Source organism: Cyprinus carpio, chromosome A25 (genome assembly GCF_018340385.1).
Source record: "Cyprinus carpio isolate SPL01 chromosome A25, ASM1834038v1, whole genome shotgun sequence".
NCBI classification, from domain to species: domain Eukaryota; kingdom Metazoa; phylum Chordata; class Actinopteri; order Cypriniformes; family Cyprinidae; genus Cyprinus; species Cyprinus carpio.
In genome coordinates this window covers 3,671,982-3,698,790 of record NC_056596.1, presented here as the reverse complement: position 1 = coordinate 3,698,790, position 26,809 = coordinate 3,671,982, and the positions used below count along the sequence as shown (strand labels likewise).

General features: G+C 37.5%; 1 protein-coding gene across 1 annotated transcript; it reads right to left on the bottom strand.

Annotated features, from left to right (window-relative positions):
- Positions 1–1,182: 1,182 nt before the first annotated feature.
- Positions 1,183–24,694, bottom strand: LOC109098541 (gamma-tubulin complex component 6-like). The gene is given in 28 exon segments (XM_042715896.1): positions 1,183–1,392; positions 3,411–3,604; positions 3,706–3,919; positions 5,096–5,228; positions 5,308–5,502; positions 5,676–5,817; positions 6,939–7,107; positions 7,201–7,359; positions 7,685–8,357; positions 8,762–9,079; positions 9,178–10,287; positions 10,379–10,465; positions 12,236–12,374; positions 13,521–13,636; positions 13,709–13,797; positions 15,140–15,221; positions 15,535–15,684; positions 17,334–17,473; positions 17,654–17,745; positions 20,111–20,220; positions 20,387–20,450; positions 20,855–20,976; positions 21,083–21,244; positions 21,561–21,780; positions 23,090–23,253; positions 23,339–23,437; positions 23,439–24,142; positions 24,557–24,694. Coding segments are annotated over 27 exon segments (5,952 nt in total). The 5' UTR covers positions 24,114–24,142; positions 24,557–24,694; the 3' UTR covers positions 1,183–1,258.
- Positions 24,695–26,809: the final 2,115 nt, after the last annotated feature.

The following is a 26,809-nucleotide window of genomic DNA, read 5'->3' as shown; positions in this document are numbered from 1 at the left end:
TTATCAGTTTGTTTGGACTCTCTTTCTGACGGCACCCATTCACTGCAGAGGACCATTGGGAGCAAGTGATTGCAATGCTACATTTCTCCAATCTGTTCAGATGACGAAACAAACTCGTATAAATCGGAAGTTTTTCCAGTTGTGAAGTGAACCATTAATTTAAGGTTATTAAGGGCTGATGTTACTGCTTACATGCAGATATTTTGATTTAAAAGGATGCAAAACCTTTTCGACTTGTCTGGCATAAATGTATTTTAGATTTATGTTTTGCGCAGATTGGATTCAGCAGAATGCAAAACAAAAATTCTTCTACTTTTCTCTGAATTTTGGTTTTCATTTTTCTTTTAACATGCAATTTAGATTGCTGCGCGCAGACAAAACAGTAACTTTAAAACCTCTAGAATATGTTTACTTTCCTAGTTGTGTGTTTATATTTAATACAGTGAACAGATTAACTCGAATAGGAAATTCAGACATCCTGTAGATGAAAAACAACTGTGTCATATATTTTAACATTCATTCTGTGGATAAATGAATAATCTCAGGGTGAGTCTGGCAACAAAATTAAATCATTTTCTATTTTACTTTATTTTTTTGTGCGGAAGGGCTTTTTCTCCTCAGAGCAGATGGATCAGCGCATCCACAGCACTTTATTAAACACTCATTTATCTGCAATCGTTTGTGAACTGAAGGGTTTAACTCTTGAAATCCAAGTTCCTGGAAGTTGTTTTCTAGTGAATGACGTTGAACTGTTTACATTTATTGTGCTGATTGAGGGTTTAATTATTTTTATTCAAGTTCTTGGTATTTGTTTGTTAGTGTATGAAGTTTAACCTGCAACGAGCTTTAGCATGACGACAAATAAAAATATTCATGAAGGTGTGACTGGTTGTTGAGCACAGCAGTTACTGGTCTATTAGATTCAGTAACATCTGTTCAGAATGGACAACACTTTAATAAAGCTTTGTGACCATTTTGACAAATAAAAATATTTATGATTTTTTGTGTGTTGTGAAGAAGTATTATGATTATATTGTTTATTTTATTCTTATAAATTACGTTTAGCCTCTGTGGAGAAAAGCATCAGTGCTGAAATCATAACAGGAGGAGATGAACAGCATCTAGCCTCTGTGGAGAAAAGCATCAGTGCACACATCAGAACAGGAAACGAATTGCACAGGGCTACGGGCAATTGTGATTGTTTGCTTTGGTTATATACACACTGACATGATACTAAAGCAGCAGGTCAGAGGACAAATCAAGAGTCTTTGTAGTAGTTATTGAGGTTGATCCGCAACAGGAAGTCCTCCAGATGGGGCTGATATGTGATTGTTTGCTTTGGTGGTTCCTCCAGATGGGGCTGATAACCTTTATCCACCAGTTTGGTCACCACTGCAGAAAATACAAGCATAAATACAGCCATTCAACATTTATTTTTTAATGCTCTTTTGAAAGTTTATTATTATTATAAACACTAATTTGAACTACTATTAAAATATGACTGATCAAATTTACATACTTGTTCAGTAGTGTGCAAAATGATCACGTAAAACTAAGTTACTGTGATTGATCAGATACAAGAACATTTATCAAAGAGTTCAAGAACAGATCAAATACTTCAGAAGAGTAGGATATAGACCCTTTAGAGGTGTTTTATTACACGTCTGAACGTCCTGATGGAGACACTCTGTCACGGCTTGCATGCATCTCTGCTCAAGAACTCTAGCTGTATCAGTGATGACTCTGCTGGCAAACAATACAGTATTTACTTGAGCCAGGTTTTCCAAAGACTGCACCATCTGGTTAGTTTGTTACAGCGGCGTCCTTGTCTTGCAATCACCTGGTGTATAGTGACAGCAGTAATACAAGACGACGTGGTGTGATGTAGGTTGGTGGTTTAATTCGCCACAAAAAAATTTAATTGAGTGCTCATTAGTGTGGATTGATGCGCTGAAAATGAAAACTCTGTAGACTGTTTTGCCATCAGATTGCGGCTGATTTTCAAGCGGAAAGAGGTATGAGTACTTAACAGTAAGACATTATATTTTCTAGGCATTATGCAATTATGACTAATAAATAAAATTAAAGAATGCTAAATAAACAGGTGTACTGAGGGAGAGTCTTTTTGAAATGTAACCTCAAAGAAAAAACATGAGTAAAGTAAGAGCTATATTTGCGTTAACACAATTTTTTTAGTGTGTGTACCTTTCTATCTAAAACACTAGTTTAATAACATTAACAATAAAAGTTTTGTTTAATAATAATGTATGTTGACTGTGTATACAGCTATTATGGATAAATACACACAACATAAAGTAGATATATTGAAAAATATTAAGCATGTATATGTCTTAATATAAATATTTTATATCATATGTATATTTTTTGCTTAAATATATTATACTGCCTGTGTTTGTATTTAGATATACATAATAAAAGTTATGCAGTATTTCATATATATGATATGTAGAACATGTTCTAATATAGATTATTTCTAACATATACAAGATATTTTTATTGTTATTATAAAGTAATAATAGTTCTGTTATATGTGTAAGAAAATGTTTTCTTACTAAATTTTGTTAATTAAAAAATGTGTCACCTTCGATCTTACCACGTATTTTGTAAAACAATAAAATAAATGTTCTTGTTCGATATAATTTGTAGGGCTATGGTCTACTCGGATTTATTGTATCAGTAATGGTATCTACTACAGTCCATCACAACAAGCACAAAAAGACAAAAGGAATAAATGAAGTTATACTACATGTTATATAATGACCTATACTAAGGTTTTTAGGTGATATATATGTCTAGAAGCATTTCTTCTTAATATTATTATCAACATGCCTTTGGTTTGTACTTTCTTATGACAGTAAGTAAACAATATTATCCAGTATTCGGCATTATTGATAATATTAATATTTATAATATATATTACCTTTATAAAGACTATACAAATATTTTGATTTTTATTACAGGAAAATAAAATATTTTAGTGTTTAATCGTTCAAAGGTGTAGTTCTACTACTGCAGGTGGCAATTTTGTTACTGGGCGCAAAATTTAAAGTTTCTATAGTAGCTGTTAACGGCACTTTATCTTTCGCTATCAGCTGCACGCGGGAACTTCGATAGTAGACGGAGTTTCTGATGGATGAGTTCATTACGGGGGAATCTCTCTTGGTACAACCAAACCCACTGAGAGAGTAAATAAACCAACAAGTCATAACAATAGCACACAGTACAGATGTATATGAATGTGCGAGGTTGTCGCGTGTTGAGGTATGATCTGTATATTGGCACACATCGGTCTGTATTCTGGACGGAAGCAGGTGGACGCTTCTTAATCTTTCGTTCCACGCTCGCAGAAATCTGATCATGGCATGTTTACACCTGTAGAAGCAGCTCACCTTTGAACAGGAAGCGGGAGTAGTATTTGAAGGTGTTGTAGGACTGCTGCATGGCAATGAAACTGGGATGCACCGGCTCCCCCTGCTGGAGCTCCCACGGCTGCGCGATCAGCTGCCCGCGGAACTTCAGGATCAGACTAAAGATGCTGTGGATGATGTTCATGACGGGGGCAGCTTTCTCCGTCAGCAAACCCCTGAGAGAGTAAAAAAAAAACCCATCCCAGCTTCATATCCCGCTCCAGATATCTGTATAGGCACAGTGAATGTGTCATGTTTGTGTAGGACGTGTCCTCACCTGAAGATGGCTCTGTTGAGGTATTCGGCGTGTGTGCGGTGAATCGCGTCCAGGTCGTTGGCGCTGCTCAGTTTGTGTGTGAACTCGCTCCAGGACACCTGAAGGATCTGGTTAGCGATGTAGCCCTGGATCACCTTCACAAAGTGCTGCATCTCGTGTCTGTAGAGCTGCAGCTGATGGAACTGAGCGGAGCGACCGGCACCTTTCACCAGCGCTGAGAGAAGGAGGAGGACATTTCCATATAAAAACTGGTCAAGTATCAGGACAGTTTTCATATACAATTAGCACAACCTTACAAAAATGATAATTGTCCTTTTTGAATAAAGGCGGTGGTCAGTTTCATATACAATTTTCTTTTTTTTTTTTTCGATGTATTTGAGTTTTATATATAAATAATATCATCAAGGTAACACTGTCAAGCTAGATTACTTATTTTTCCTCAGGAAGTCATGTTTGCTCCTCTTATAATTTTCCAGCAATATTGTAGCTACTGTAAATGACAAATAAATACACACATATATATATTTAAACATACTGTAAAGATTGTAAAATATTTAAGATAATTTTTGATTGTAATATATAATTAGTATTTTAAATCATAAATAATAAAATTATACATATTTGATTCATATATTAAACAATAAACAATGTTTTATATATATTTACACAAAATTAATATATAAAAATAAATATATATTACAATATATAAAAAATTATATATATATATATAATAAACAATGTTTTTATATAAATATATTATTATATATATATATTATATTATATATATATATATGTGTATACATACATATATACACATATATATATATTTAAAATAATATATAGATAAAATAATATTTATGTATTAATATATTTTTGATGTATCATTTTATTATTTATTATGGTTTAATATACTACTGAAAAATTGTATTACTTTGAGAAATTTTAGTGCATGTATGTATATATATAGTACTATTTTTGTATATTATTTTAAAGCTACATAGATTCTTTTCCCAAATATATAAGTGTAATGTTAATAAAAATGTTTTGTGAAAACATACTTAAACTCCTCAATTTGTGATGTAATCTTCCCCACGAAATTCTGGTTTACTAATGCATTCTGGGATTGTGTTACCCACGAAGGGCACCTTAAATTTTGTCCTATCTGAATTATATATATCTCTAAATATTAAATTTATAATTCTGCTGCCTCCTGTTTGGAAGGGTTTTTGGAACAGATCTATACAAAGGCCACTGTGACAGATTTAAAAACAGTACCTTTTTTCATAACCAGCATATGAGAACTGAAGACCAAAATGGACATGAAATGTACTTCTCTGTGTGCAGAGTTTCATACATTCACTGAGTGTGCAATGAGGAGCAGAAATCTCACCCGTCCTCTTGAGGTGAAACCAGACGTCTCGGAGGGACCACACCATGTGTTTGAGCTGCAGCAGGAAAGAGAAGAGTCTGTTGTATTTGTTCAGACAGCTGTCTGTGATGACGATATTCACCGGCCAGTCCACCTACAGACAGAACGAGAGCGAGATTACGAAAATATTGCATCAGGAGCTGAAGAAATGAACACAGTGGGCGTCTCTTGACCTTGTAGCGGAGCTCGAGACAGTTCAGCGAGTCTGGCGCGTGAGGATGGAAGATCTCAGGGAGATATCGTAGCGCAAACGTGAAGTGAGCCGCCAGCTCGCTGTCGCCGTGAACGCTGTACTGTAAGGCCTTATTGAGAATGGAGTTCAACACCAGCGGGGTCAGCAGCTCACCAGGCGTCTGACCACTGCCCAGCTAAACACACAACACACAACGATAAGCATTTCACACAGTAGTTTCTTTATGCATGCATCACATGACCTCATTATGCTGCATGGTTAGTTGAGCGAGAGGCATCTAGTTATCTTTCAAATGTTTAATTTGTCATTTTTAATCAGATTTTGTAGAAGAAGAAAAATGGTTCAGACCTTCTCAAAGAGCTGATCGCTGAGAGAGAGGGCAAACTCTCCATCCTCCATTAACAGGAAATGCCTGAGTGTCTCAAAGTGCTTCTCCACACCCAACTCCACAAAGAAATAATCCACCACAGCCTTATTTACCATAGACACACTGAGAGAGAGAGAGAGAGTGAGAGAGAGAGAGAGAGTGAGAGAGAGAGTGAGAGGATGGAGCTGCGAGAGGAGAGAGAGAGAGAGAGAGATGAGAGAAGAGAGAGAGAGAGAGAGAGCGAAGAGGAGAGAGAGGAAGAGATGAGCAGAGAGCGAGAGTGAGAGAGAAAGAGAGCGAGAGTGAGAGATTCAAATGTACAAATTTTGTTTTGTTGTGACAATATTTTTTTTTTGTATTAAGAGATTTCTCTGTTGTTTATAGTTTACATTAGGCCTGGATATTGGAACTGATTTTACAATTCAGTTTGGATTTCGATTTGAATTGAAAATATATTTCAGTTGCAATGGTAAATTTTTTAAACAATTAAAAATATTTATTTGTCAATTTCAATTTTTTTGATTTTTATATATATATATATATATATATATATATATATATATATATATATATGTATATTATATATATATTATATATATAGTTTTTTTGTTTTTTTAACAATAACTATTAAATTAATACTATATATTTATGTACAAATTTGTATATACATAGATATAAAGATAGATATAAATAGTAGACAATACTATTACTTATAAATATTTTGTATCAGTTAGATTTTGTTTTCATTTTCATTAAGTTTTAGTAATTTTGTTGTGTTTTTGTTATTTTACTATTTTATCATCAGATTTTTTTTTTCATTTTTATTTCAGCTTTAGTGCATTCTTAAACTAAATGAAAATGAGAAATACTATCTTTGCAACTAGCTAAAATATGTTTTTTCAATATTTTAAGTTTATTTATTGTAAGTAACAAAAATTGTTTTCATTTTAGTTTCAGTTTTAGTTAACTACAATAACCCCGATTCAGACCAATAACCTGCCCCACAAATTCAAAGAACTGGCTCATAAAAGTCATTTGTTCTTGAATCTTACTATACTCATCATGCTGGTGGTTTTGCATTGAACCAACTAAGACTCCTTCATGCCAAAGGTATACATAAAAATCAAAAATCAAGTGTTTATTAAATTTAGGTGGATGAGTTAGACTAAATGCTGAGATTTTAATAAGCAAATTTGCATAGTTCAAATAAAGAATATGATAAATCAGAAAATAAAAGTACATACTGTGTAATCAGTGGTGTTGTAACTGAGTGTTTCATGAGAACAGGAAGTGGCATCATCTCGTTGAGCTGAACAGCAGTGGCGTCGGTGGACCGGTGCAGAGACGGATCTACAGGAAGGCCATTCGGACCCCGCGTCACCTGCAGTAGCAGCTCAGAGTCTGGAGACGCAGCTAGAGCAGGAACAACAACACAAACCTCTCAGTTTCTGACAAAGAAAGAAAGCTCTAGTGGTTCATGACGAAGGCAGAAGGTCCGGTACTCACTCATCAAGCCGTACGAGTCCTGGTACTGCTCCACTTGGTACTGTAAGGCTAGACTGAGAAGATAACGATCCTCTGGACTCTCTTTAGGGGACAATCCCAGTCCCAGAGCCCAGGCAGACAGTCCCTCGTCCAGGGAGAACAGCTCACTAGGGGGCGCTGCTTTACAACATTACAAATACAAACAATATGAAACCATTAACCACAGTGGATTCACTTTGTGTATGACCAACAGACATCAAGAGACCTAATATATATACTGTATATATACACACACCTTGTTTTTAAAGAGAGGTACTACAGGTTTATAGGCTAAGAATAGACCTTCATGTTTTTTGACAATAATTTCAAACATTTAATAATGTTTGCGAAGTTATTTTTAAGTTCGGAAGGTTTTTAAAAGCAGCTGAAAATGCTAGATATTTTATTCTGTAGCACCTGCTGTTAAGTGTTTTTTTTATTTATTTTATTTTAGCAGCAGTCTCACCCTGGATGGCTAGATTCTCTGCATCTTCTGATGTTCGGTCAGATTTGGATGGTGGTCTGTCACCGTACAAACTCCCTGGCACCACCCCGCCAACCATGCAGCCCATACCCAGAGCAGAGTCTGACGAATGCCCGTAGGCACCGCTGTAAAGAGAGCTGGGTCGAGTGGTTTCAGTCCCACGAACCACACACCCGATACCCAAGGTGGACTGTGAGGAATGTCCATATGCACTGCCAGGTAACGGAGAAGGTTGAGGATCTACGCCTGAGACAACACACCCAACTGTCAATGTGGAGTCAGATGTGTGACCGAAAGAGCTGCCAGGTAGAGGGGTGAGTGATGGGGCAGCATAGGGCATCACACAACCCACTTTAAGGGTGCTGTCAGAGGAATGACCATATTTGCTCCAACGTGGCTGAGAGGAGGCAACATCTGACACAAATTCACCCACCTTTATATGGGCGTCAGAAGCGTGGCCATGAATATTTGCCGTGTGGATGGGATTGGTCACTTCAGAAACATGTTCACCAACCCTTATATGGGCGTCAGAGGCGTGGCCATGGATGTTAGGTGTTGGAAGCAGATTGGTCACCTCAGAAACATGTTCACCAACCCTTATATGGGCGTCAGAGGCGTGGCCATGGATGTTAGGTGTTGGAAGAGGATTGGTCACCTCAGAAACATGTTCGCCAACCCTTATATGGGCATCAGAGGCGTGGCCATGGATGTTAAGCATTGGAAGAGGAGTGGTCACCTCAGAAACGTGTTCACCAACCCTTATATGGCTGTCAGAGGCATGGCCATGGATATTGGCCATAGGGATGAGAGTGGTCACCTCAGAAACATGTTCACCAACCCTTATATGGGCATCAGAGGCGTGGCCATGGATGTTAGGCATAGGAAGAGTGATAACCTTAGAAACATGTTCACCAACCCTTTTATAGGCATCAGAGGTATGGCTTTGGATGTTAGACGTGGGAAGAGGATTGGTTACCTTTGAAACATGTTCGCCAACCATTATATGGGCATCAGAGGCGTCGCCATGGATGTTGTGTCAACGAGAGTATCAGTGGTCACCTCGGAAACATGCTCGCCAACTCTTATATGGGAATCAGAGGCGTGGCCATGGATGTTAGGTGTGGGGATGGAAGTGGTCACCTCGGAAACATGTTCGCCAACCCTTATATGGGCATCAGAGGCGTGTCCATGGATGTTAGGTGTGGGGATGGAAGTGGTCACCTCGGAAACATGTTCGCCAACCCTTATATGGGCATCAGAGGTGTGGCCATGGATGTTAGGTGTGGGGATGGGAGTGGTCACCTCGGAAACATGTTCGCCAACCCTTATATGGGCATCAGAGGCGTGGCCATGGATGTTAGGTGTGGGGATGGTATGCTAGAAGTGGTCACCTCGGAAACATGTTCGCCAACCCTTATATGGGCATCAGAGGTGTGTCCATGGGAATGTTAGGTGTGGGGATGGGGAGTGGTCACCGGGTCTGAAACATGTTCGCCAACCCTTATATGGGCATCAGAGGCGTGGCCATGGATGTTAGGTGTGGGGATGGGAGTGGTCACCTCGGAAACATGTTCGCCAACCCTTATATGGGCATCAGAGGCGTGGCCATGGATGTTAGGTGTGGGGATGGAAGTGGTCACCTCGGAAACATGATCGCCAACCCTTATATGGGCATCAGAGGCATGGCCATGGATGTTAGATATGGCAAGAGGGGTGACCTGCTCGGAAACTTTTTTGTAAACCTTTATATGGGCATTGGAGGAGTGGCCACAGACATCAGAGGAGGATAAAGATGAGATCAGTGCTGGATCAGGATCATGGCTGTTATTTCTCATATCAGAATCGGACTCTGACTCATGGAAGCCTCTGAGAAGAGACACAGATTGTTCTTGATCTGGCTGAGAACAGTGAGAGGGCTGGCTGACAAGCTCACAGGACTTGGCTTCCTCTGTTGGCTCCTGGGCGGCTTGCTTTGGCTCTGAACCTGTGCTGGCTGCCGAGGGCTCTGTTCCTGTCTCATCTCCAGTCGGTTGTTTTTCTGTACACTGGCTATTGCTCTCTGCCTCACATGTTCGCTCTTGAATGGTTTGTGCAGGGGTGTTTGACTCAGAGCGAATTGGGCCCTTGTTTCGCCCTGAGGCAGTGGAGCCTCCCAACTGCACAGAGCTCTGTGAAGGGTGTCCATGAACACTAGCCTTCGGCTGACCTGCTGGCACCTCTGGAGTGAACTGACCCCATAGGAAGCTGGACTTGGATGCCCGTGCATATATATTAGGAACGGGGACAGAATCCAGGAATTCCGAAACGTTTTCACCAACGCATATGTGGGAGGTCGATGGGTGTGGCTGCTGTGGGTGGGGTTTCTGAGGGGATTGCAGGAGGTCGGATCCAATGTTGTGGAGGGCCTGGGTCATGGCATCACTATCAGGGACGTATAGAGGCTTCGGGAGGAAGTCAGCTATGTCGATTTCCTCTGATTTAAGAGCTTGAGTTTCACCAATGGCAGGAGAGCAGAGAGGAGCAAAGGATTCTGTGAGAGGAGGATCTGCTATTTGCTGTTCTCGTAGATTCTGCTGCTCAGAGAGCTGAGGTAAAATAAAAACAATTAAAACAGCATTGGAGTAGGTTGAATTTATTATGCTATAGATGAGTACATTTAAAGAACAGCACACAGACCTCAGCGTGTAGTTGTGCAGGTTGTAGCATTTGGGATATTTCTAGAGGGGGGCCCTCCTGACCTAAAGGAAACTTCTCCAGAATAGCCTGAACATAAATCATAGCACCTCAGAGATAAAGATTTACCCTTATCCATCACTTCAAAATAGTACTATAATGGCAAATGCACACATATCCTTGGCTAACTGCTGAAGTACAACTATCAGTCAGTTAAAAGTTTAAGGAACTCATAAAGAATGGTTCATAAACTGAGAACTGGAAACTTTCATATAACACAAGTAAGATTTTAGTTGTATTATTTCTATAATTAAAATTAAGATTATACTGTTATTAAAACATTTTGTAAAAATAAATGTATAATATCACTATTACAATAGCAAAGTAAGATACTAAACAGTAGGGCTGGGCGATATGACGATTTAAATCGGATGGACTAAATTAAAAGTCTATCGATTCATATTGTGCTCTATCGTTTATTTTGTGGTGCCGCAAAATACATTGTTTACGGCAATACGTTTTCATTATTTGAATGACGGCAGTCACATGCATTACACGGGGATGCAGACAGACACGTGAATAACAGCATGCGTGTGCTCACGTCACGTTGCTGTGCGCGTGGTCATGAAAACTTAATGTTTGCATGCGTTTTTAAGCACTGCAATTTGACCCCTTAACAGTATACCCCCATTTTCGGCATAGAGACAGAAATGACATACCCAAAATAATAAGGTTTCTGCTTATGAGTCTTTCTGACTAGATACATAATAAACATATGTTTACAAAGCTGACACTTCAAAGTTTACTGTTCAGGAATCAGAATTCTCAGACTGTTATGATAATAAAGATATATAAGCTCAAACATAAAAACAAAAATATTAAAAACATTTTTTTTATGTTTTTTTAAATGTATTAACTACTGATTTTAGGCCATTGAAACACAAAAACAGAGCTATATGCGCGCTCTGTCTCTGTTTCTGTGTGAGAGGAGTGCGTGAGCTGCGCATCAGCTGCTAATAGAGCTCGTGAGCGTTTTTGTCGCTTTATTGGCTTTGAACGATTGCATAAACACTTTTATGCGTCCAAATGCAAGTATCCTCATAAACACAGTCATTTAGGTTTTAAATGATTGTAAACTGATTGTATGAGTATATGATTCATGAGCGTTTTTTTATTGTATAAGTGCTCCTGTAGCTCAAGTGGTAGAGCATTGCGTTAACAAGCGCAAGGTTGGGGGTTCGATTCCCCGGGAACCACATGATAGGTAAAAATTGATATCCTGAATGCACTGTAAGTCGCTTTGGATAAAAGCGTCTGCTAAATGCATAAATTTAATTATTTAATTTAATTTAAACAGTTGCGAGAGAAAGCGTATATGTAACAGTATATTGGATCTGGACTTCGGGTCTTAAAGGGGAAGCTGTCCAATATTCGTTTTGTATGGAATTTGTTGAGATCTCTCACTGCTCTTGACTAAATCACTTTTGTAACTCGAATAAGAAGAAAATAAATAAATAAATAATGCTAATGCTAATGATTATGCGTATATGATATATATATATATATACCATTTATCTATATATATATATATATATATATATATATATATATATATATAGATATATATATATATATAGATAGATAGATAGATGTACATAACTTAGACAATGAAGACTAATTCATTTATCATATCGTGATATAAGATTTTGGTCATATCGCCCACCCCTACTAAACAGGTACTGAAATCTATTAAAAAGCAAAAAAAGAAAAAATGTAAAAAAAAAGATAACATTTATTAAAAAGTTATTAGAAAAAAAAGACAAATAATAACAATAAAAACTCTGAAGCATGATATCAGACCTGTACGTTCTGTTGTTCTTGCTGCAGGAAGTTCACTCTGCGCTCGTCGAGTTTCATCCTCTGCACCTTCCACATGGCTCTGAGCTCTCGTCTTGCAGCAGCTTCTGATAACTGACTGTACTGAGTGATCAGATCCATCCTGAACACACAGAAAATACATCATTTAATAAATAATAAATGATAATATATCATTTATAATAAATGTACATATAATATACATATATATAAATGTCTTTGATCTCTCTGGATATTTGAGTGCTTTTAGAAAGTGCAACAGTTCAAAAAAATCTTATAAATTCTCTTCACAGTGAAATATATTTTTTTATTTATACTATGTGACCATGGACCACAAAACCAGTCTTAAGTGTACATTTTTCGAAATTGAGATTTATACACCATCTGAAAGCTGAATAAATAAGCTTTCCATTGATGTATGGTTTATTAGGATCGGACAATATTCGACTGAGATACAACTATTTGAAAATCTGGAATCTGGGGGTGCAAAAAAACCAAAATACTGATAAAATTATCTTTAAAGTTGTCCAAATTAATTCTTTGCTATGCATATTACTAATCAAAAATTAAGTTTTGATATATTTACAGTAGGAAATTGACAAAATATCTTCATGGAACATGATCTTTACTTAATATCCTAATGACTTTTGGCATAAAAGAAAAATTGATGATTTTGATCCATACAATGTTTTTTTGGCTATTGCTACAAATATACCCCAGAGACTTAACACTGGTTTTGTGCTCCAGGGTCACACATGAATTTTTCAAGACAGACCTACCCTGAGCCCTGAGGGTGATATTACACTATATGAAGCTAAAAGTCAATGCAATTTCCACTACATTTAAAAAAAAGGTGTAATACCAACAATTCTCAAGCGATCAAAGCTGTTCAATCAAGTTGTTTATATTTGTATGTTTGAATATTAACAATAATAAATTTAGTCAACAGTTTTACATTTTAACACTGTTTTTCACTTGATTATGTCATTTGCAGTGCCCTCCAGGATGAGCAGTTCATTTCCCTTATAAAAAAAGTACACAATCTTGTACCTTTGTCTTTTTTCTTAAATACTTCTTTGGTTTAATTCCAATATTTCAATGTTAAGATTCATCTGAGAACTGCTTGTTTTGGTTCACGGCTCAGAATGCTTTACTAAATAAATTGCTCAAATGCATGAATGGGACATAAACTTCCTGTGGGCGGTCACTGCTGCCCTACAGCCTCAGCTTCAATCACTTCTTTTTCTGTTTGTTACTGTATGCCGCCCACCGTGCCCGGCGCTCCAGCTGCTCCTCGAGGGCCTGCAGCCTCTGCTCTCGGTCTCTGAGCTCTCGAGCGTAGCTGAAATCGTCTTCCTGCTGCTTCCGTCTCACAGCACTACGCCACTGAAACCACATCCATACAAGTTAGAACTGCTGAAGATGGTTTTACTGAAGGGTTATTAATATGCTCCTCACCTCCTGGTCGAGCTCCAGCTGCTGTTTCAGCTCTTCAAATCGCTCTCTCTTCTGGGCCTCCTCTGCCAGACGCTGCGACACCTGGTGACCTGCAGGGGGCGAGAGCGAGAACAGTGGGGTGTCAGCTGTAATCCCCATTCATCTGTCTCTGTGGGGAGGAATTCTCTCTCGTTAGTCATCCTGATAATTAATACTTGACCTCTGCGAGGAGAACAGCTGTGTGTCCTCCTCACATTAAAAAAAAATAATAATGTTTACTACACATATCAGTGTTATTTTAGTATTTAAACTAAATTAAACAAGAATGAAACATTTTCCTTAGCAACTAGTTGAAATTTTGTGGTAATTTTTTATTTTGATTATTTAAAATGTCTAAATGTCATTTAATAATTTTTTTCTTTTTTTTTTTTTTAAAGTATCTCTATATAGTTTATTACGTTTTAGTTTTCTTCAGTACTTTATTTTATTTTTGTCAATTTAGCAATTTTTTTTGTCATTTTTATTTTATTTGTCTATAGTTTTAGTTTTAGATTATTTAATTTTATTAAACTAAATGTTCATAAGAAATCTGAGCAATTTGATCATTCTTTGTCATTTTTATTTGTTTTTTAAAACTCTGTCTGTATAGTTTATATTACATATTAGATTTAGTTTTATTTATTTTAGTACTTTTAGTCATTTTTTATAAATGTAGTAATTTTGTGTTTTTAAAACAATTTTTATTTTTTGTTTAGCATGTCTATATAGTTTTTATTTGGTTTTAGTATATTTAGTTTAACTTAAAAATGTAATTAAAAAAAAAAATGCTTTGGCAACTACATGAAATAAAATACATTTAGGCCTGGTTTCACAGACAGGGCTTAGACTAAGCCAGGATTAGGCCACAGTTCAACTAGGACACTTAAGTAATTTTTTGAGAAAACACATTATATATGTGTGCATCTTGAGACAAAACAAAAGCACTGATATATTTTAAGATCCGTAAGGGCAAGTTTTTTCAGTAGACACAGCTCAGACTTACATTTTATTCTGGGACTCGGCTTAAGCCTTGTCTGTGAAACCGGGGGTCAATGTTTTATTTCAGTTAATATTTCAAGTAATACTTTTTATGGTTTAGTGCAAGTTAACAATAAAAACCCTGTTACACATCAGTCAGATGTTCCTGTCCAAGTGAACGGCTTTTGGCCAGGATAATCAGCAATGTGGTTGTCCCAAATGGCTCACTCAACGTGAACTTGCAGGCCCACAGAATATCCCATTTCTCATTTTATAATTTAGAAGGGTGCTATTTGGGACAGGGAACTATGATGAAAGTCAAGTCTGGCTACGCAAGACTAATTTTAGCCAGACAGAGGCTTCTAACAGCATCAGGTGTGTGTGTGTGTGTGTGTGTGTGTGCGCGCGTGGGTTTTGAAGGGACAGATTTCTGACCTCTGATTCTCTCCAGGGTCTTGGCCGCTGACACTCTGACCAGGTTAATGAGCTCCTGTCGGGCCTGTTCAGTCCGCATAGCCTGACAAAAACACAAGTTGTAGAAGAAAGAAGACAGACTTCAGCGCAAAACAATAAAGCAGACTTTATCCCAGGTCAGAGTGTCCTGATAAAACTGGGTTAATGGACCAGCTTTTAAAATCTTATCTGTTGCCATGCCAACAGTACTGGCTCTCCACCATTAGTGGCTCTGAATTCAGCAATCATACTGTAGACATATAAGCATTTAACCTGGATGAGCTATTCTAAAAACCTCACAATTAATTTACAACATATCAACATTTCCAAAAAAATCTCCACAAATCATCCAATCAGCATGATTACAGGTGCAGTACCTTCTCCTCCCTGCTGATGGCGCTGTGCCTAGCGATCGTCTCCATTCGTCCGCGATACACAGCACAGTCTCTCTCAATCTCCTCTACTTCCTGCAGGGAAAACGTCACAGCGATCCTGGGCACTGGTACATCCGACCAGAAGATGTAGTGCTGTTTAATGAAAAGATGGCGTTAGACGGAATTTCCGATGTTGTAATTATCTCCAGTAAAATGTATTTTTATCTATTTATTATATATACACATATATAGGGCCCTATGATTTCTGCGATGCAGAAAACGCGGACGGAATCGTGGAATCCAGTCTTAAAAACGGAATTCACAGTTTAATGCGGAATGTCACGCAATTTGTCAAATTTTAAATGAACTAATAAAAAGTAAGTCATTACAATCAAATTGTGATATAAACTAGTATCTGTAAATATTAAGCCACAAAAGTTGATTTAAGTATGAATCCTGCATGTTCTTTGTGTCTCTGTTAATGAATGGTGCAGACGCGCAGTTCATTTACTACACACACACTGAAGCAGGCGTGACGCTCGCAGTGTTTTCAGCGTCTGCTTTCTCTCTAAATGAGGACATAAACACATGAACAACATCTCCAGAACTGCTCTGAGAGTCACTTTATGAGCATTTTACCGTTTGATTTGAGTAAAACTAGCATCATATCACATACACAGAACTGAAATATATTCACGGCAACCCGTCAAAATAAAAGTCCGGTTTGATTTGAAGTCTATTTTTCAGTAGAATGTACATAGCCTACTACTACTACGAAAATGAAACAAACATTATTTTTTAATGAATAATCACGCAACATTTCTTCTTCAGGTTTTAATTTAAATTAAGTTAATTAGTTAGTTAGTTAATCCCCTCTTCTTTGCCAAAAAATAAAGTTTGCTTGTAATACATTTTTTTATGCCTTCAATTGATAACCAGAAAAATTAAATTTTCTGAGAGGGAAATAATTCATAAGGCTACTTTAAGAAAAAAAATGAATAAATTAAGTTGTTTTATGCATTCAAATGATTAGACATGCTAAAACAGAATATGGTAACAATAAAAAATATGGTAAGAAAAAAATAAAACATTTCTTAGGGCCCTAAATGTAATTTTTGTTAAACTTTTAATAAACTGATGTGAAAATGTATGTTTCATGATTTTAATTTATTGGATTTGATTTGCTTTTTTATTATTTAATTTTAATTTTAATAATTAGTAGGGAGTAAAAAAACGGAAAAAAACAGAATCCAGAAAAATTAAAACAGAAAAAACTGAATTTGGAAAAAAGTAAAACGGAATTAATAAATAAAGAAATTAATACTTTCAGCAAGGACAATTTAAATTGATCAAAAGTGAGGGTAAAGACATTTATAATGTTATAAAGCTGTACTACTTTTCTATTAAATCAAAGAATCCTGGAATAATGTATTACAGTTTCCACCAAAATATTCAGCAGCACAACTGTTTTCAACACTGATAATGATAAAAGTTTCTTAAACATCTTATCAGCATATTAGAATGATTTCTGAAGATCATGTGACAAAGAAAACTGGAGGAATGATGCTGAAAATACAGGTTTGATCACAAGAATAAACGACATTTTTAAATATATTAAAATAGAAAACAGTTATTTTAAATTGCAATAATAATCCACAATATTACTGTTTTTATTGAATTTTTCAGAAAATAAACGCAGCCTTGATGAGCATAATAGATGAAAAATATACAAAAAAATCTTACGGTCCTCAAGCTTTTGAGCAGCAGTGTATATAAAGCATTCTAAAGTGTTTGAGGAGTACCTGCGGGCAGCAGATTTTCAGCAGGTTGATTGTTTTTCCGCAGACGTAGACGTCATTGGCGATGTGTTTGAGGAACACCGGCACACAGTCCTCTGCATCACACGAAATGAGAGTGTAGCCCTGCGTCCAAAAGTTCTTATCTGAGGAAACAGATTCATTCATTTTTAAAGGGGTTTTGCATAAATGTCATTGATTTTAAGACTGTTATCACAGATGTAACTGCACACAATCAAGATAATACAAGAAATCCATAATAATGCAGCAGAAAACAGATGGAATTATCATTCAACAAAATGAAAGCATGAGACTGAGAAGCTCACCTCTGTAGGTCAGATAATCCTCATTGACCTCGATCATAAACTCTTTATATACGTCACGGAAGACGCCACTGTACACCCAGTCTGAAACAAACCTACACACCCGCACAGATAGTTAGTAAGCTATCAGACAACCGCTGTTATTATAGAAAGCTACATTACACTGTAGACTAATAAGGCTAAACTAACTGTTAAAAAAAAGTTTACGCACATTTATGCACCTGCTTTTACAGTATACTTTAAAGTATGCTTTTTTTCAATTCATGCATTCTCTAGAATCAAACCCATGACCGTGGCATTGTTAGCGACATGCTCTGCTGTTTGAGCTACAGGAAGGCTAAAATGAATTAATCAGCGGCTTATGCGGTGGGCTCTGGTGATACAGAATTATGATTTGGAAATTCAGCATAAAAGAGGACAAGAGAACGTAGTAGCAGATGCCCTGTCGCGAGTCTAGGAAAGGTTATGAATGTAAAACATATTTTGTATGTTCTTATAATGTTTACTCTTAAGGGGGAGAGTGTTACGGCTGGTGCCGTTTTGTGGTGTTTTCTCTCCTCTTTTGGTTTCTTTATTTTTTTCCCTTTCTTAGTGCGACGCCATTGGTCCTGCTTCCTGCCATCATCGTTGGAGGTGATGACGTCATCTGATTCGTTCCACCTGATGGAGCTTGGAATCTAGAAAAGGAAGACGATGACAATGCAAGAGAGGCCTTGCTTGTTGTCTGTTTGCTAGTCTTTCTGTTATTCCGATTTTAGCCGATGCTAGCTTTGTGTATTGTGGTTAAGCTGTGTTGTTTGTGTATATCTGCGTGTGTTCAGTACATTACCAAAAATCCTCGGTTTGACCCCCATTCATTTAAATATATTTTGGTTGGTCATTCGTATGTATACAAAGGGAAGGGAAGGAGAGGAAAGGTAAGCATATCACGTGATATACATTTTTCATCCTGCAGTTAACTTTTGTTATATACACTAGGTAAGGGGCGTGCATCACCTGCTGTATTTTCTTGTTTGAACTAGTGAGAGTAGCTTACGTTAGGGTATCTTCGGATACTGAAGATTTTCTTTTCTTTTTCTTTTTCTGTAGCTAGTGTAGAATTGATAATTGAGTTAGAGGGTTATGTTTTGATTATTTCATTTGTTTGATTGCCGCCCAATTCCCTCCTTTTCTGTTCCCTAGTTTCCTGGGGTTTTATTATTTTTCCCTTTTTGTTTTTTTTTGTGTGTATAAGCTTTCCTACAATAACCTTGTAAATAAATACTTGTTTGCCTTTAGCATCTTTGTTTTTACTGCTTGCCCTGGTATTGAACCGAAATCAATTCCCAACACTTAATGTTATTTCCCATACCCCTTACTAACTACAGGGGACGTAACACTGCCATTGACGAGTTATCTCGTCATTTAGAAGACAACACTTCCCCGCCAAAGACGAGTTTGTTTTTTATGGCTTAATTTTTGTTTTTTTTTTTGTTTTTTTTTTTTTCGTTATTGGCTTTTTTTTTTTTTTAAAGACGAGTTTTTATAGCTTTGCGTGTTTTCACTTTTATACACTAGGGGGTGCTATTACACATCTTCTGAACGAGTACAAAACCTCCCGGACAAAAAGACACGTGAACAGGACTGTGTAAAGAGATGTATATTATGTATAACGCGATCATCAGAAATAGACAGCATATAAATGAAAACTGCATAATGTTACGGAGTAAAATGTTGATCCAGAAAGTGGTTTATGGCTGTGCAAGCTTTGGAGGTGTTGATGGAAGCGATTTACTGGATTTATGCTTTGATAATCGTACCGAATATTTATTATGGTTTTGTTTTTTGTTAAAAATTTGATTTTTTCTCATTTTTTTTCTAAATTTTAATTTTTTTTTATAAATACTTATTTTATTAGTGTTTTTATAAAAAGAGTGTTTTTTGATATAGTAAAATAGATTTTATTGTTTAAAAGTAGAGGTTCTGATCTTTATTTTGGTGTATTGCATATTCAAATATTCATACAGCAAAATATACTGAAGGTCACCAATTTTAGTGAAAATCATCAAAATCTCTGGCGGTGGTTGGTATCTTTATTTAAATAAATTTTTTGTACATTGAAAGAGTTTAATGGCGGGGAAAGTTTTATTATGTAATTTTTTTATATTAGGTGGTTTATTTTAAATTTTGGTTTTGTTATTTGTTTTGATTTTGTTTATACATGACAATTCTCCAATCACACAAGAAAGATAACAGCATACGGGTTTGTTCCAACATGAAGGTGAGTAAATAACAGCAGAGGATCTGTATTGTGCATTTAAATGCCAGTTAGACACTACAGTATCTCGCTACCATTTATTTCATGGTCTCAATCACTCGGAAAATACAGGGTGTCAAAAACCACTCTGCTCTCAAGTGACCTTCCTGAGTTGAATAATAGATAAAGAAATAAAAAGCGAAAGGAGGAGATGAGTTTCTCACCGTGTGTACGGCTCACAGCTGCTCTTCAGCAGCGACAGCAGCACCGGATGATTCTCATTACTGCAGTTACTCTGAGCTTCATTATACAGACACGACAGCAGCTTTACACCCTAAACACACACATTACACTGCCAATAACACAAACACCACCGCAGACCTGCAACACACACCTGCCAACAACACTTCTGAGCTGAAAGCAATGTCTTCAGACTCCTCTTCAAAGCTGATGTCTCTGACAGAAGTATTTAAAGTGTGTGACGAGAGTGTGTGTCTTACCACGGGGAACGCTGCTCGTCCCACGCCTCCGATTCCATCCACACAACACAGTTCTGACAGATACCTGATCAACACACACATACAGAGACAATGATTCAAGTTTTTTAAAGACTACATAATCTATTTATGTTAGTTCTTCTCTTGATGTCCGATAATAATAATAACACCCAGGACTCATCAACAAGGATTTTTTCCACTGGCATTTTTATTATAATATTTATACATTTTTATTATAATATTTATATAAAATAATATATATTTTAAATCTATAATTTTGCATTTATATAGCTATATTTTGTGTGTGACTTATATATATATATATATATATATCACTCAATTTAAAGTGCTCTCCACACAGCTGAGGTTCTTCAATACAGGGTCCAAAATACCTGTCTTCCATCATATGCCCAATTTAAAACCCCAGCTGTCTGGACTACATGTGACTGTGTGACTCGGGTGAAGATTCACCTGAGCTGACGCCCCAGTTTGCGGAAATGACAAGCGATAGTTAGGAGACTGAGAGAGGCTGGCGTGCTCAGCACACACGCTCTGTAGTAATGCAGGTAACGGCGCAGCCCACCTGTGAAGGCCTAAAACACACAAACAAGCATCTGTCTAACATGTTGTTATAGGAAAAGAATAAACAGGATGGGAAATACTGGTCCTAGATCAGTCCTAAAGTAAAGCATGCGTCACCTGGAAGACGAGTCCCTTCTGACTCGTGCTGCTCAGGGAGAAGCGGCTGAGACGCAGGTAGTGTGTGCCGTACTGCGCCAGCTCACCCAGCAGCCGAGACACACTCTCAGGGGACGTCCCGGACACACATATATCCGGACGAACATCAAACTGCACACTAGTCTTGAGTGAAGAATAAAGCAAGTCAAGAAAAAAGGTCTTATTGTTAGATTTCCTAATTATAAGTATCAACATCTGATTCAAGGTTTTCCAAAATATTTGGCATGTTACTATGCAGTTGGTAGGGTGTTCTGCACAGTTGCTTATGGGCTCAAGTAAAAAGAGTAACAGTGACACTTCCATGTTTCACTCTGTAATGTCACAATATGAAAGGTAGATGTGCTAAATTTCATTGTCATCAATTCTCTTCACATGAAATGCTTCTATGGGCCGTTACGCCACAACTGTGTTTTTTGTGTTGTATATTTGATTCCGCTACCTCGTTGAGTGGAAAAGTGACAGAGGAGACCCCGATCAGCACGTTGAGCACGTCCTTGACCAGCTTCTGATCTTGTCATTACAGTGGAGGGGGAGGGGGAGGTGATGTTGTGTTTTTTGTGAGAATGTTCCTCATTTCCCCCTCCCACAGTCGGTACAGCTGATCAAACGCCTCTCTGCCAGCCTCTGTCAGGTACGGAGGGTCCTTCTGACCCGGCGGGCTGAAGGAGAGAGAGGATGACAAATGTGGACCATCTTCAAACTACTTCAAACAAGTTGGCAGGGGGGAACTGAATGCATTGCTTTGCTATTTTTTAAAGGGATAGTTCACCCAAAACTGAAATTTCTGTCATAATTTAATCACCCTCATTTAGTTCCAAACCTGCATGACATTCTTTCCCCTTGTGAAATGCAAAAAATATATATATTATGAAGAACGCTGGTAACCAAAACAGTGTTGCTTCCAACTGTATGATCAAAAAATATAATGGAAGTCAACGGGAACCAACTGGAAATTTTGGTTACCAACATTCTACAAAATCTTTTTCTTTTGTGTTGCACAGCAGAGTCAGTCACGTCTAACAACATCAGGATGAGGAAATGATGACAGAACTGTCATTTCTGGGTGAACTATCCCTTTAATGGATTATGATAATTAGAATATCACAAGGTATTAATTATTATATAATATTTATAATATAATTTTTGTAATATTATTATTATTATTACTTCAGTAATTATTGATTATCCAAAATAAACCTTTTGACAATTTTATCAAAAATAACATTAAACAAACTGAAGAATTAAAATATTTGTTTTGTGAAGCAATTTGGGCACCTGTGTTATTTTAGTATCACCGAGATACTATTATAGTTATTAATATTTTTAATCAGTTTTTATTTTTACATTTTCCTTTTCTATTTTAGTTTGAGTTAGAATTTTACTAATTTTGTTGTGTGTTGTTTTTAATTACATATATGTAGTTTTTATTCATTTCCATTTCAATTTTAGTTTAAGTCAATTTAGTACATTAAGTTTAATAAATTAAATTAAGAAATATTGCCTTGGCAACTACCTGGATTTTACATTTTAATTAATATTTTTCACTTAAAGAAATAAATGTTTTTCACTGGTTTTAATTTTAGTTTTAGTTAACTATATTGTGTACAAAACTGATTTCAAACATTTAAGAATAAGCCTTTAGACCAGGTTTTTGAAATGCATAAATTGATTAAAAGTGTTTATAAATTTTTGATCAATAATGTATTTTTGAAAATAATTCTGAATCAAAATTTGGTCAATTCAGTTTAAGCGTTTTGATGCAGATAAAAAAAAATTCTATCTATCTATCTATCTATCTATCTATATATATATATATATATATATATATATATCTATATATCTATATATCTATCTATCATATATATATATATATATATATATATATATAGATAGATATATATCTCTATATTATCGAATCAAACCACTGTCAGTCAGAGCAGATATTTACATATTCTCTCTCTCTCTTACCAGCCAATGTTCTCCCAACAGCGTCGTCTTCCAGGCACGAATGTCCGCAGGGCCTCCCACACGTCGATCTCAGGGCTGGGACTCGTCTCGGATTGGGAATCTGGAGTCAGATTAGAGGCGGACTGGAAGCCTTCATCATCAGACTGATCCAGACACAGAGGAACCTGCAGAAACAACAGCATATAAGCTACCAGAGAGGACCGTTTTTAGGAGAAAATACTAGTATTGATTCTAATGTAGTATCTTCACCCGTATACTGAGTCCAGTAAGGTCTGCGTTGCTTGGAACGGGCGGCAGGTCCAGTCGGACGTCCATATCTTCCGTTCTGGAGTGCTGTAGGGCACCAAAACAGCGACAGCCGGGTCTCTCTTTCAAACCTCTCCTCTGTATCCTGTCTGCGTCCCAGTCCGAGCAGCCCAGTGCCCGGCGGAGCATCTGTGCTCAGGGTCCTACAGATGCCCCCGAAAACACCCCATTCCTCACCACATCAAAGACCACACACGCACACCCTTCTCCTCCTCCAGGCCCCGCTGCTAATGTCCCGGCTCAGGTAACCCGCCCAACGGTGGTCTGCGCTGCACGGGACGCTCCGGCGCATATAGTCGTGACTGAAAGACAGAGGGGGCGGAGCTACGGACCCGGCCAGCTGCACCAGGAGCTCCAGGACAGAATCGAGTTCGGACAGTCCCGAAGAGTCCGCCCCATCCTGTAGCTGACTCAAGAGCTCCTCCAACCTCTCCGCCTCCTCATTGTGGCCAGACACGCGCAGGTCGAACGAGATCATCAGTATTTTATTATGGGCGGGTGTGTTCGCCAGGGCGTTCGGAGGCGGTTTGGGTGACCCGTCCTGGAAGAGTCCGGCGAGAAGCGCACCATACGCACGCTTGCGCAGGGACCGACGCGCAGACTCCCGGGATGCTGCGCCCAGAGCGCGGCGTTTCCATGACAACCCGGAAAGGCCGCAGTCGCAGAGCGCACCCAGCAGCCCAGTGATGCTGCCGCTGTTGTCTTGGCAACCAGACATCTCAGCAAGAGCGCGCGATGCAAGGAAACCTGCGCAAAACAAACAATTTTTTTACGTCACGAAATCATGATATGCACAGTATCGTTTGTCCTTAATTAAATAAAGTGTCTTTGAGCTTAATGAAAGGTATAAATTATATTTTGTGTATCTTCTAGCCTAAAATATTCAATATTATATTAACATATTACATTTACTATTATGTTATATGCTCTTTGTTTCAATAAATGAAGCATACATGATCCAAACCCAAAAGCCAGAGAACACAGTTCAAATACATTCTTATATATGAATATTTAAGGTTTATTGCACTCATAACTGGTTTATTTAACAGATAAAAGCATTGTATTTGCCGTATTTAATACTGAAGGCAGTAAACAAGCACAACTGTAGCGTACAACCGCCATCACGCTCACATAAACGTGTCTTAAAGATCTTTTACTCACGTTAGAATTCGACTTTCAGCTGTCCGGGCTGCAATTGTTTATTCCACATCAGTGAATAAACATTATTTGTATAAAACCACAAGAATTTGGTGCACATAAACACGCACAAGCTAAGCTTCCTTGACCGCCGCGCTACACACTGAAGTCCCGCCCTCTCTGTACTCTCATTGGATGAAACGTAAGTGAGTGCACATTCATTGGCTAAACCTGAGACACGTGCCCGCACTCTCAGTCATTTCATTGGATCAAACTTGACTGTATTATGACGTGCACATCCCCGGATGCTAAAAGCGTCAACTAGCGGCGTCGCGGCGATATTAATGCATTTTGTTTTCTCATATGAAGGCACGAGAGCTCCATAAATGTATAAATATGTTTACATTCATGCATTTTCTATTTTTCTGTATGTGATACACATCCTTTAACTATGATATTTTATTTCTTATTAGACTTATTCCCTCAAGGTGACTCCAAATATTGCTGACAGTGCATACTTGACTTTATGTTTTACTAGATAGAGTAAACAAAATTTTGGATTCACCCCATAGGCTACAAGTCAAGTCATTAGTTATTTATGATTCTTGTAGTATTGTTTTGGTTAATGAATCTGAATGCATTAGTAATAATATTTTTATATACAAAATGACCTTTAACATTTACATGCAGATGCAGTTGGTCTCCTGTTGGCAGATGAGGCTGGTTCTTTTCGCCCCTAAGGGAAAAACAGTAAAGAATGAACTTTCTAACAAGCTAGAGAAGAGTAGATGTCCCTGAACGTGAGGGACAACAACCCCATTCAGACTCAAACTCTGGCTCCTGTGAGATATGCAGATGCTTAGATGTTTGTGGTCAAGCATTACATTATTAATCATGACAGTTCCTTCTGAGATTTTCTTGGACCGCAGCAGCTGAGGGAGATTTCTTGAGTGTGTGTGTGGGTTTGGGGGCCCGTGTCTCCCTTTTAGGGCAAAGCTGAAGAAATCTCTTTAATATCTGAAGGTGAGACACCACTGCAGATGAATCCAAACACAAACACCTGCTCGGGCGAGCTTTCCTTGAGTGATGGCTCTCACAGCGAGAATGAAAAGACCTGAGCTTCTTATTTTCCCAGCATGTGGAAAATCTGAGCGTTTTTTTTTTTTTTTAGGCTGAAGCTCGGGTTGCATGGAATCGTGACTAAGTTAATTCAGCGCCCATGCAGGGGGGCTGCACGGTCTGATCGGATTAATTCAGTTATAGAATCATGGGTAGCAGAAGCTCCTATGAAAGAGAGACTCTCACACATCCAGACCGCCTCTTTCCCAGGGTTTAACTAAAGACAGAGACTCATATAATGCTTATTACCGGGACTTTCTAAATTTACATAACTCAAGAGGCGTAAAAGGTGAAGGGTTTTTATATTTAAACTGTCTTCCTCTCATCTGAAATCTAATAAGAGAGAGGTGTAATTTGTAGATTTGTTTCTGCGAAGTAAATCATGAAAACATTCCTGATAATCTGATTTAAATATTTCAGTTTTGGCACTAACACATTAGGTCCATTTGTGGTGGACTCGGGACTTTAGGTGTGTTTTTTGTGTGTGTGTTTCTTTATTGTTTTTAGATTAACAAAATACCACCATTCAAACAAACAAATAGGGAAGGGGCAGCAACATAGTATCAATAATTTACAATCTGAAAGAGAAAAACATAAAAAAAAAAGAAAGTGTTGAATAAATGTTAGAATAAAAACATTGCCAAACATGCCATGCATCAAGTGTAGTAGGTTAAGCCTTGTTAATTTGTGCTGTTGTACATTCATAGGTTACTGTTTTAAGGAGGCTATGAATCCAAAAGGTTTTTGCACACATGTGCGGAGTAAACCAGTTTTGTATTATTGTCTTCTTTGCAGCTGTAAAACCAGCAAACAACATTCTCTTCTTTAATGAATTTATACAGGAGTTAGAATTGTCACTGAGAAGACATAACCTGGATTAGACGTGTAATCAATTTGTAGTAAAAAGGACAAAACAGAATTCACACGAGTCCATAGGTGTGCTTGTTTTGATACTGTCCCACTCTTCTTCCACTGCTCCGTCTGAATGATGTTCTCATTTTTTGCATTTGTCATTTTTCTTCAACAACCCATTTTAAGGGAAAGTTCATCCAAAAATGTAAATTCTGTCATTTACTCACCCTCAGGTTGTTTCAGATCTGTTTGAGGTTCTTTTTTTCTGTTGAGCACCAAAGAAGATATTCTGAAAAGTTTCGGCAA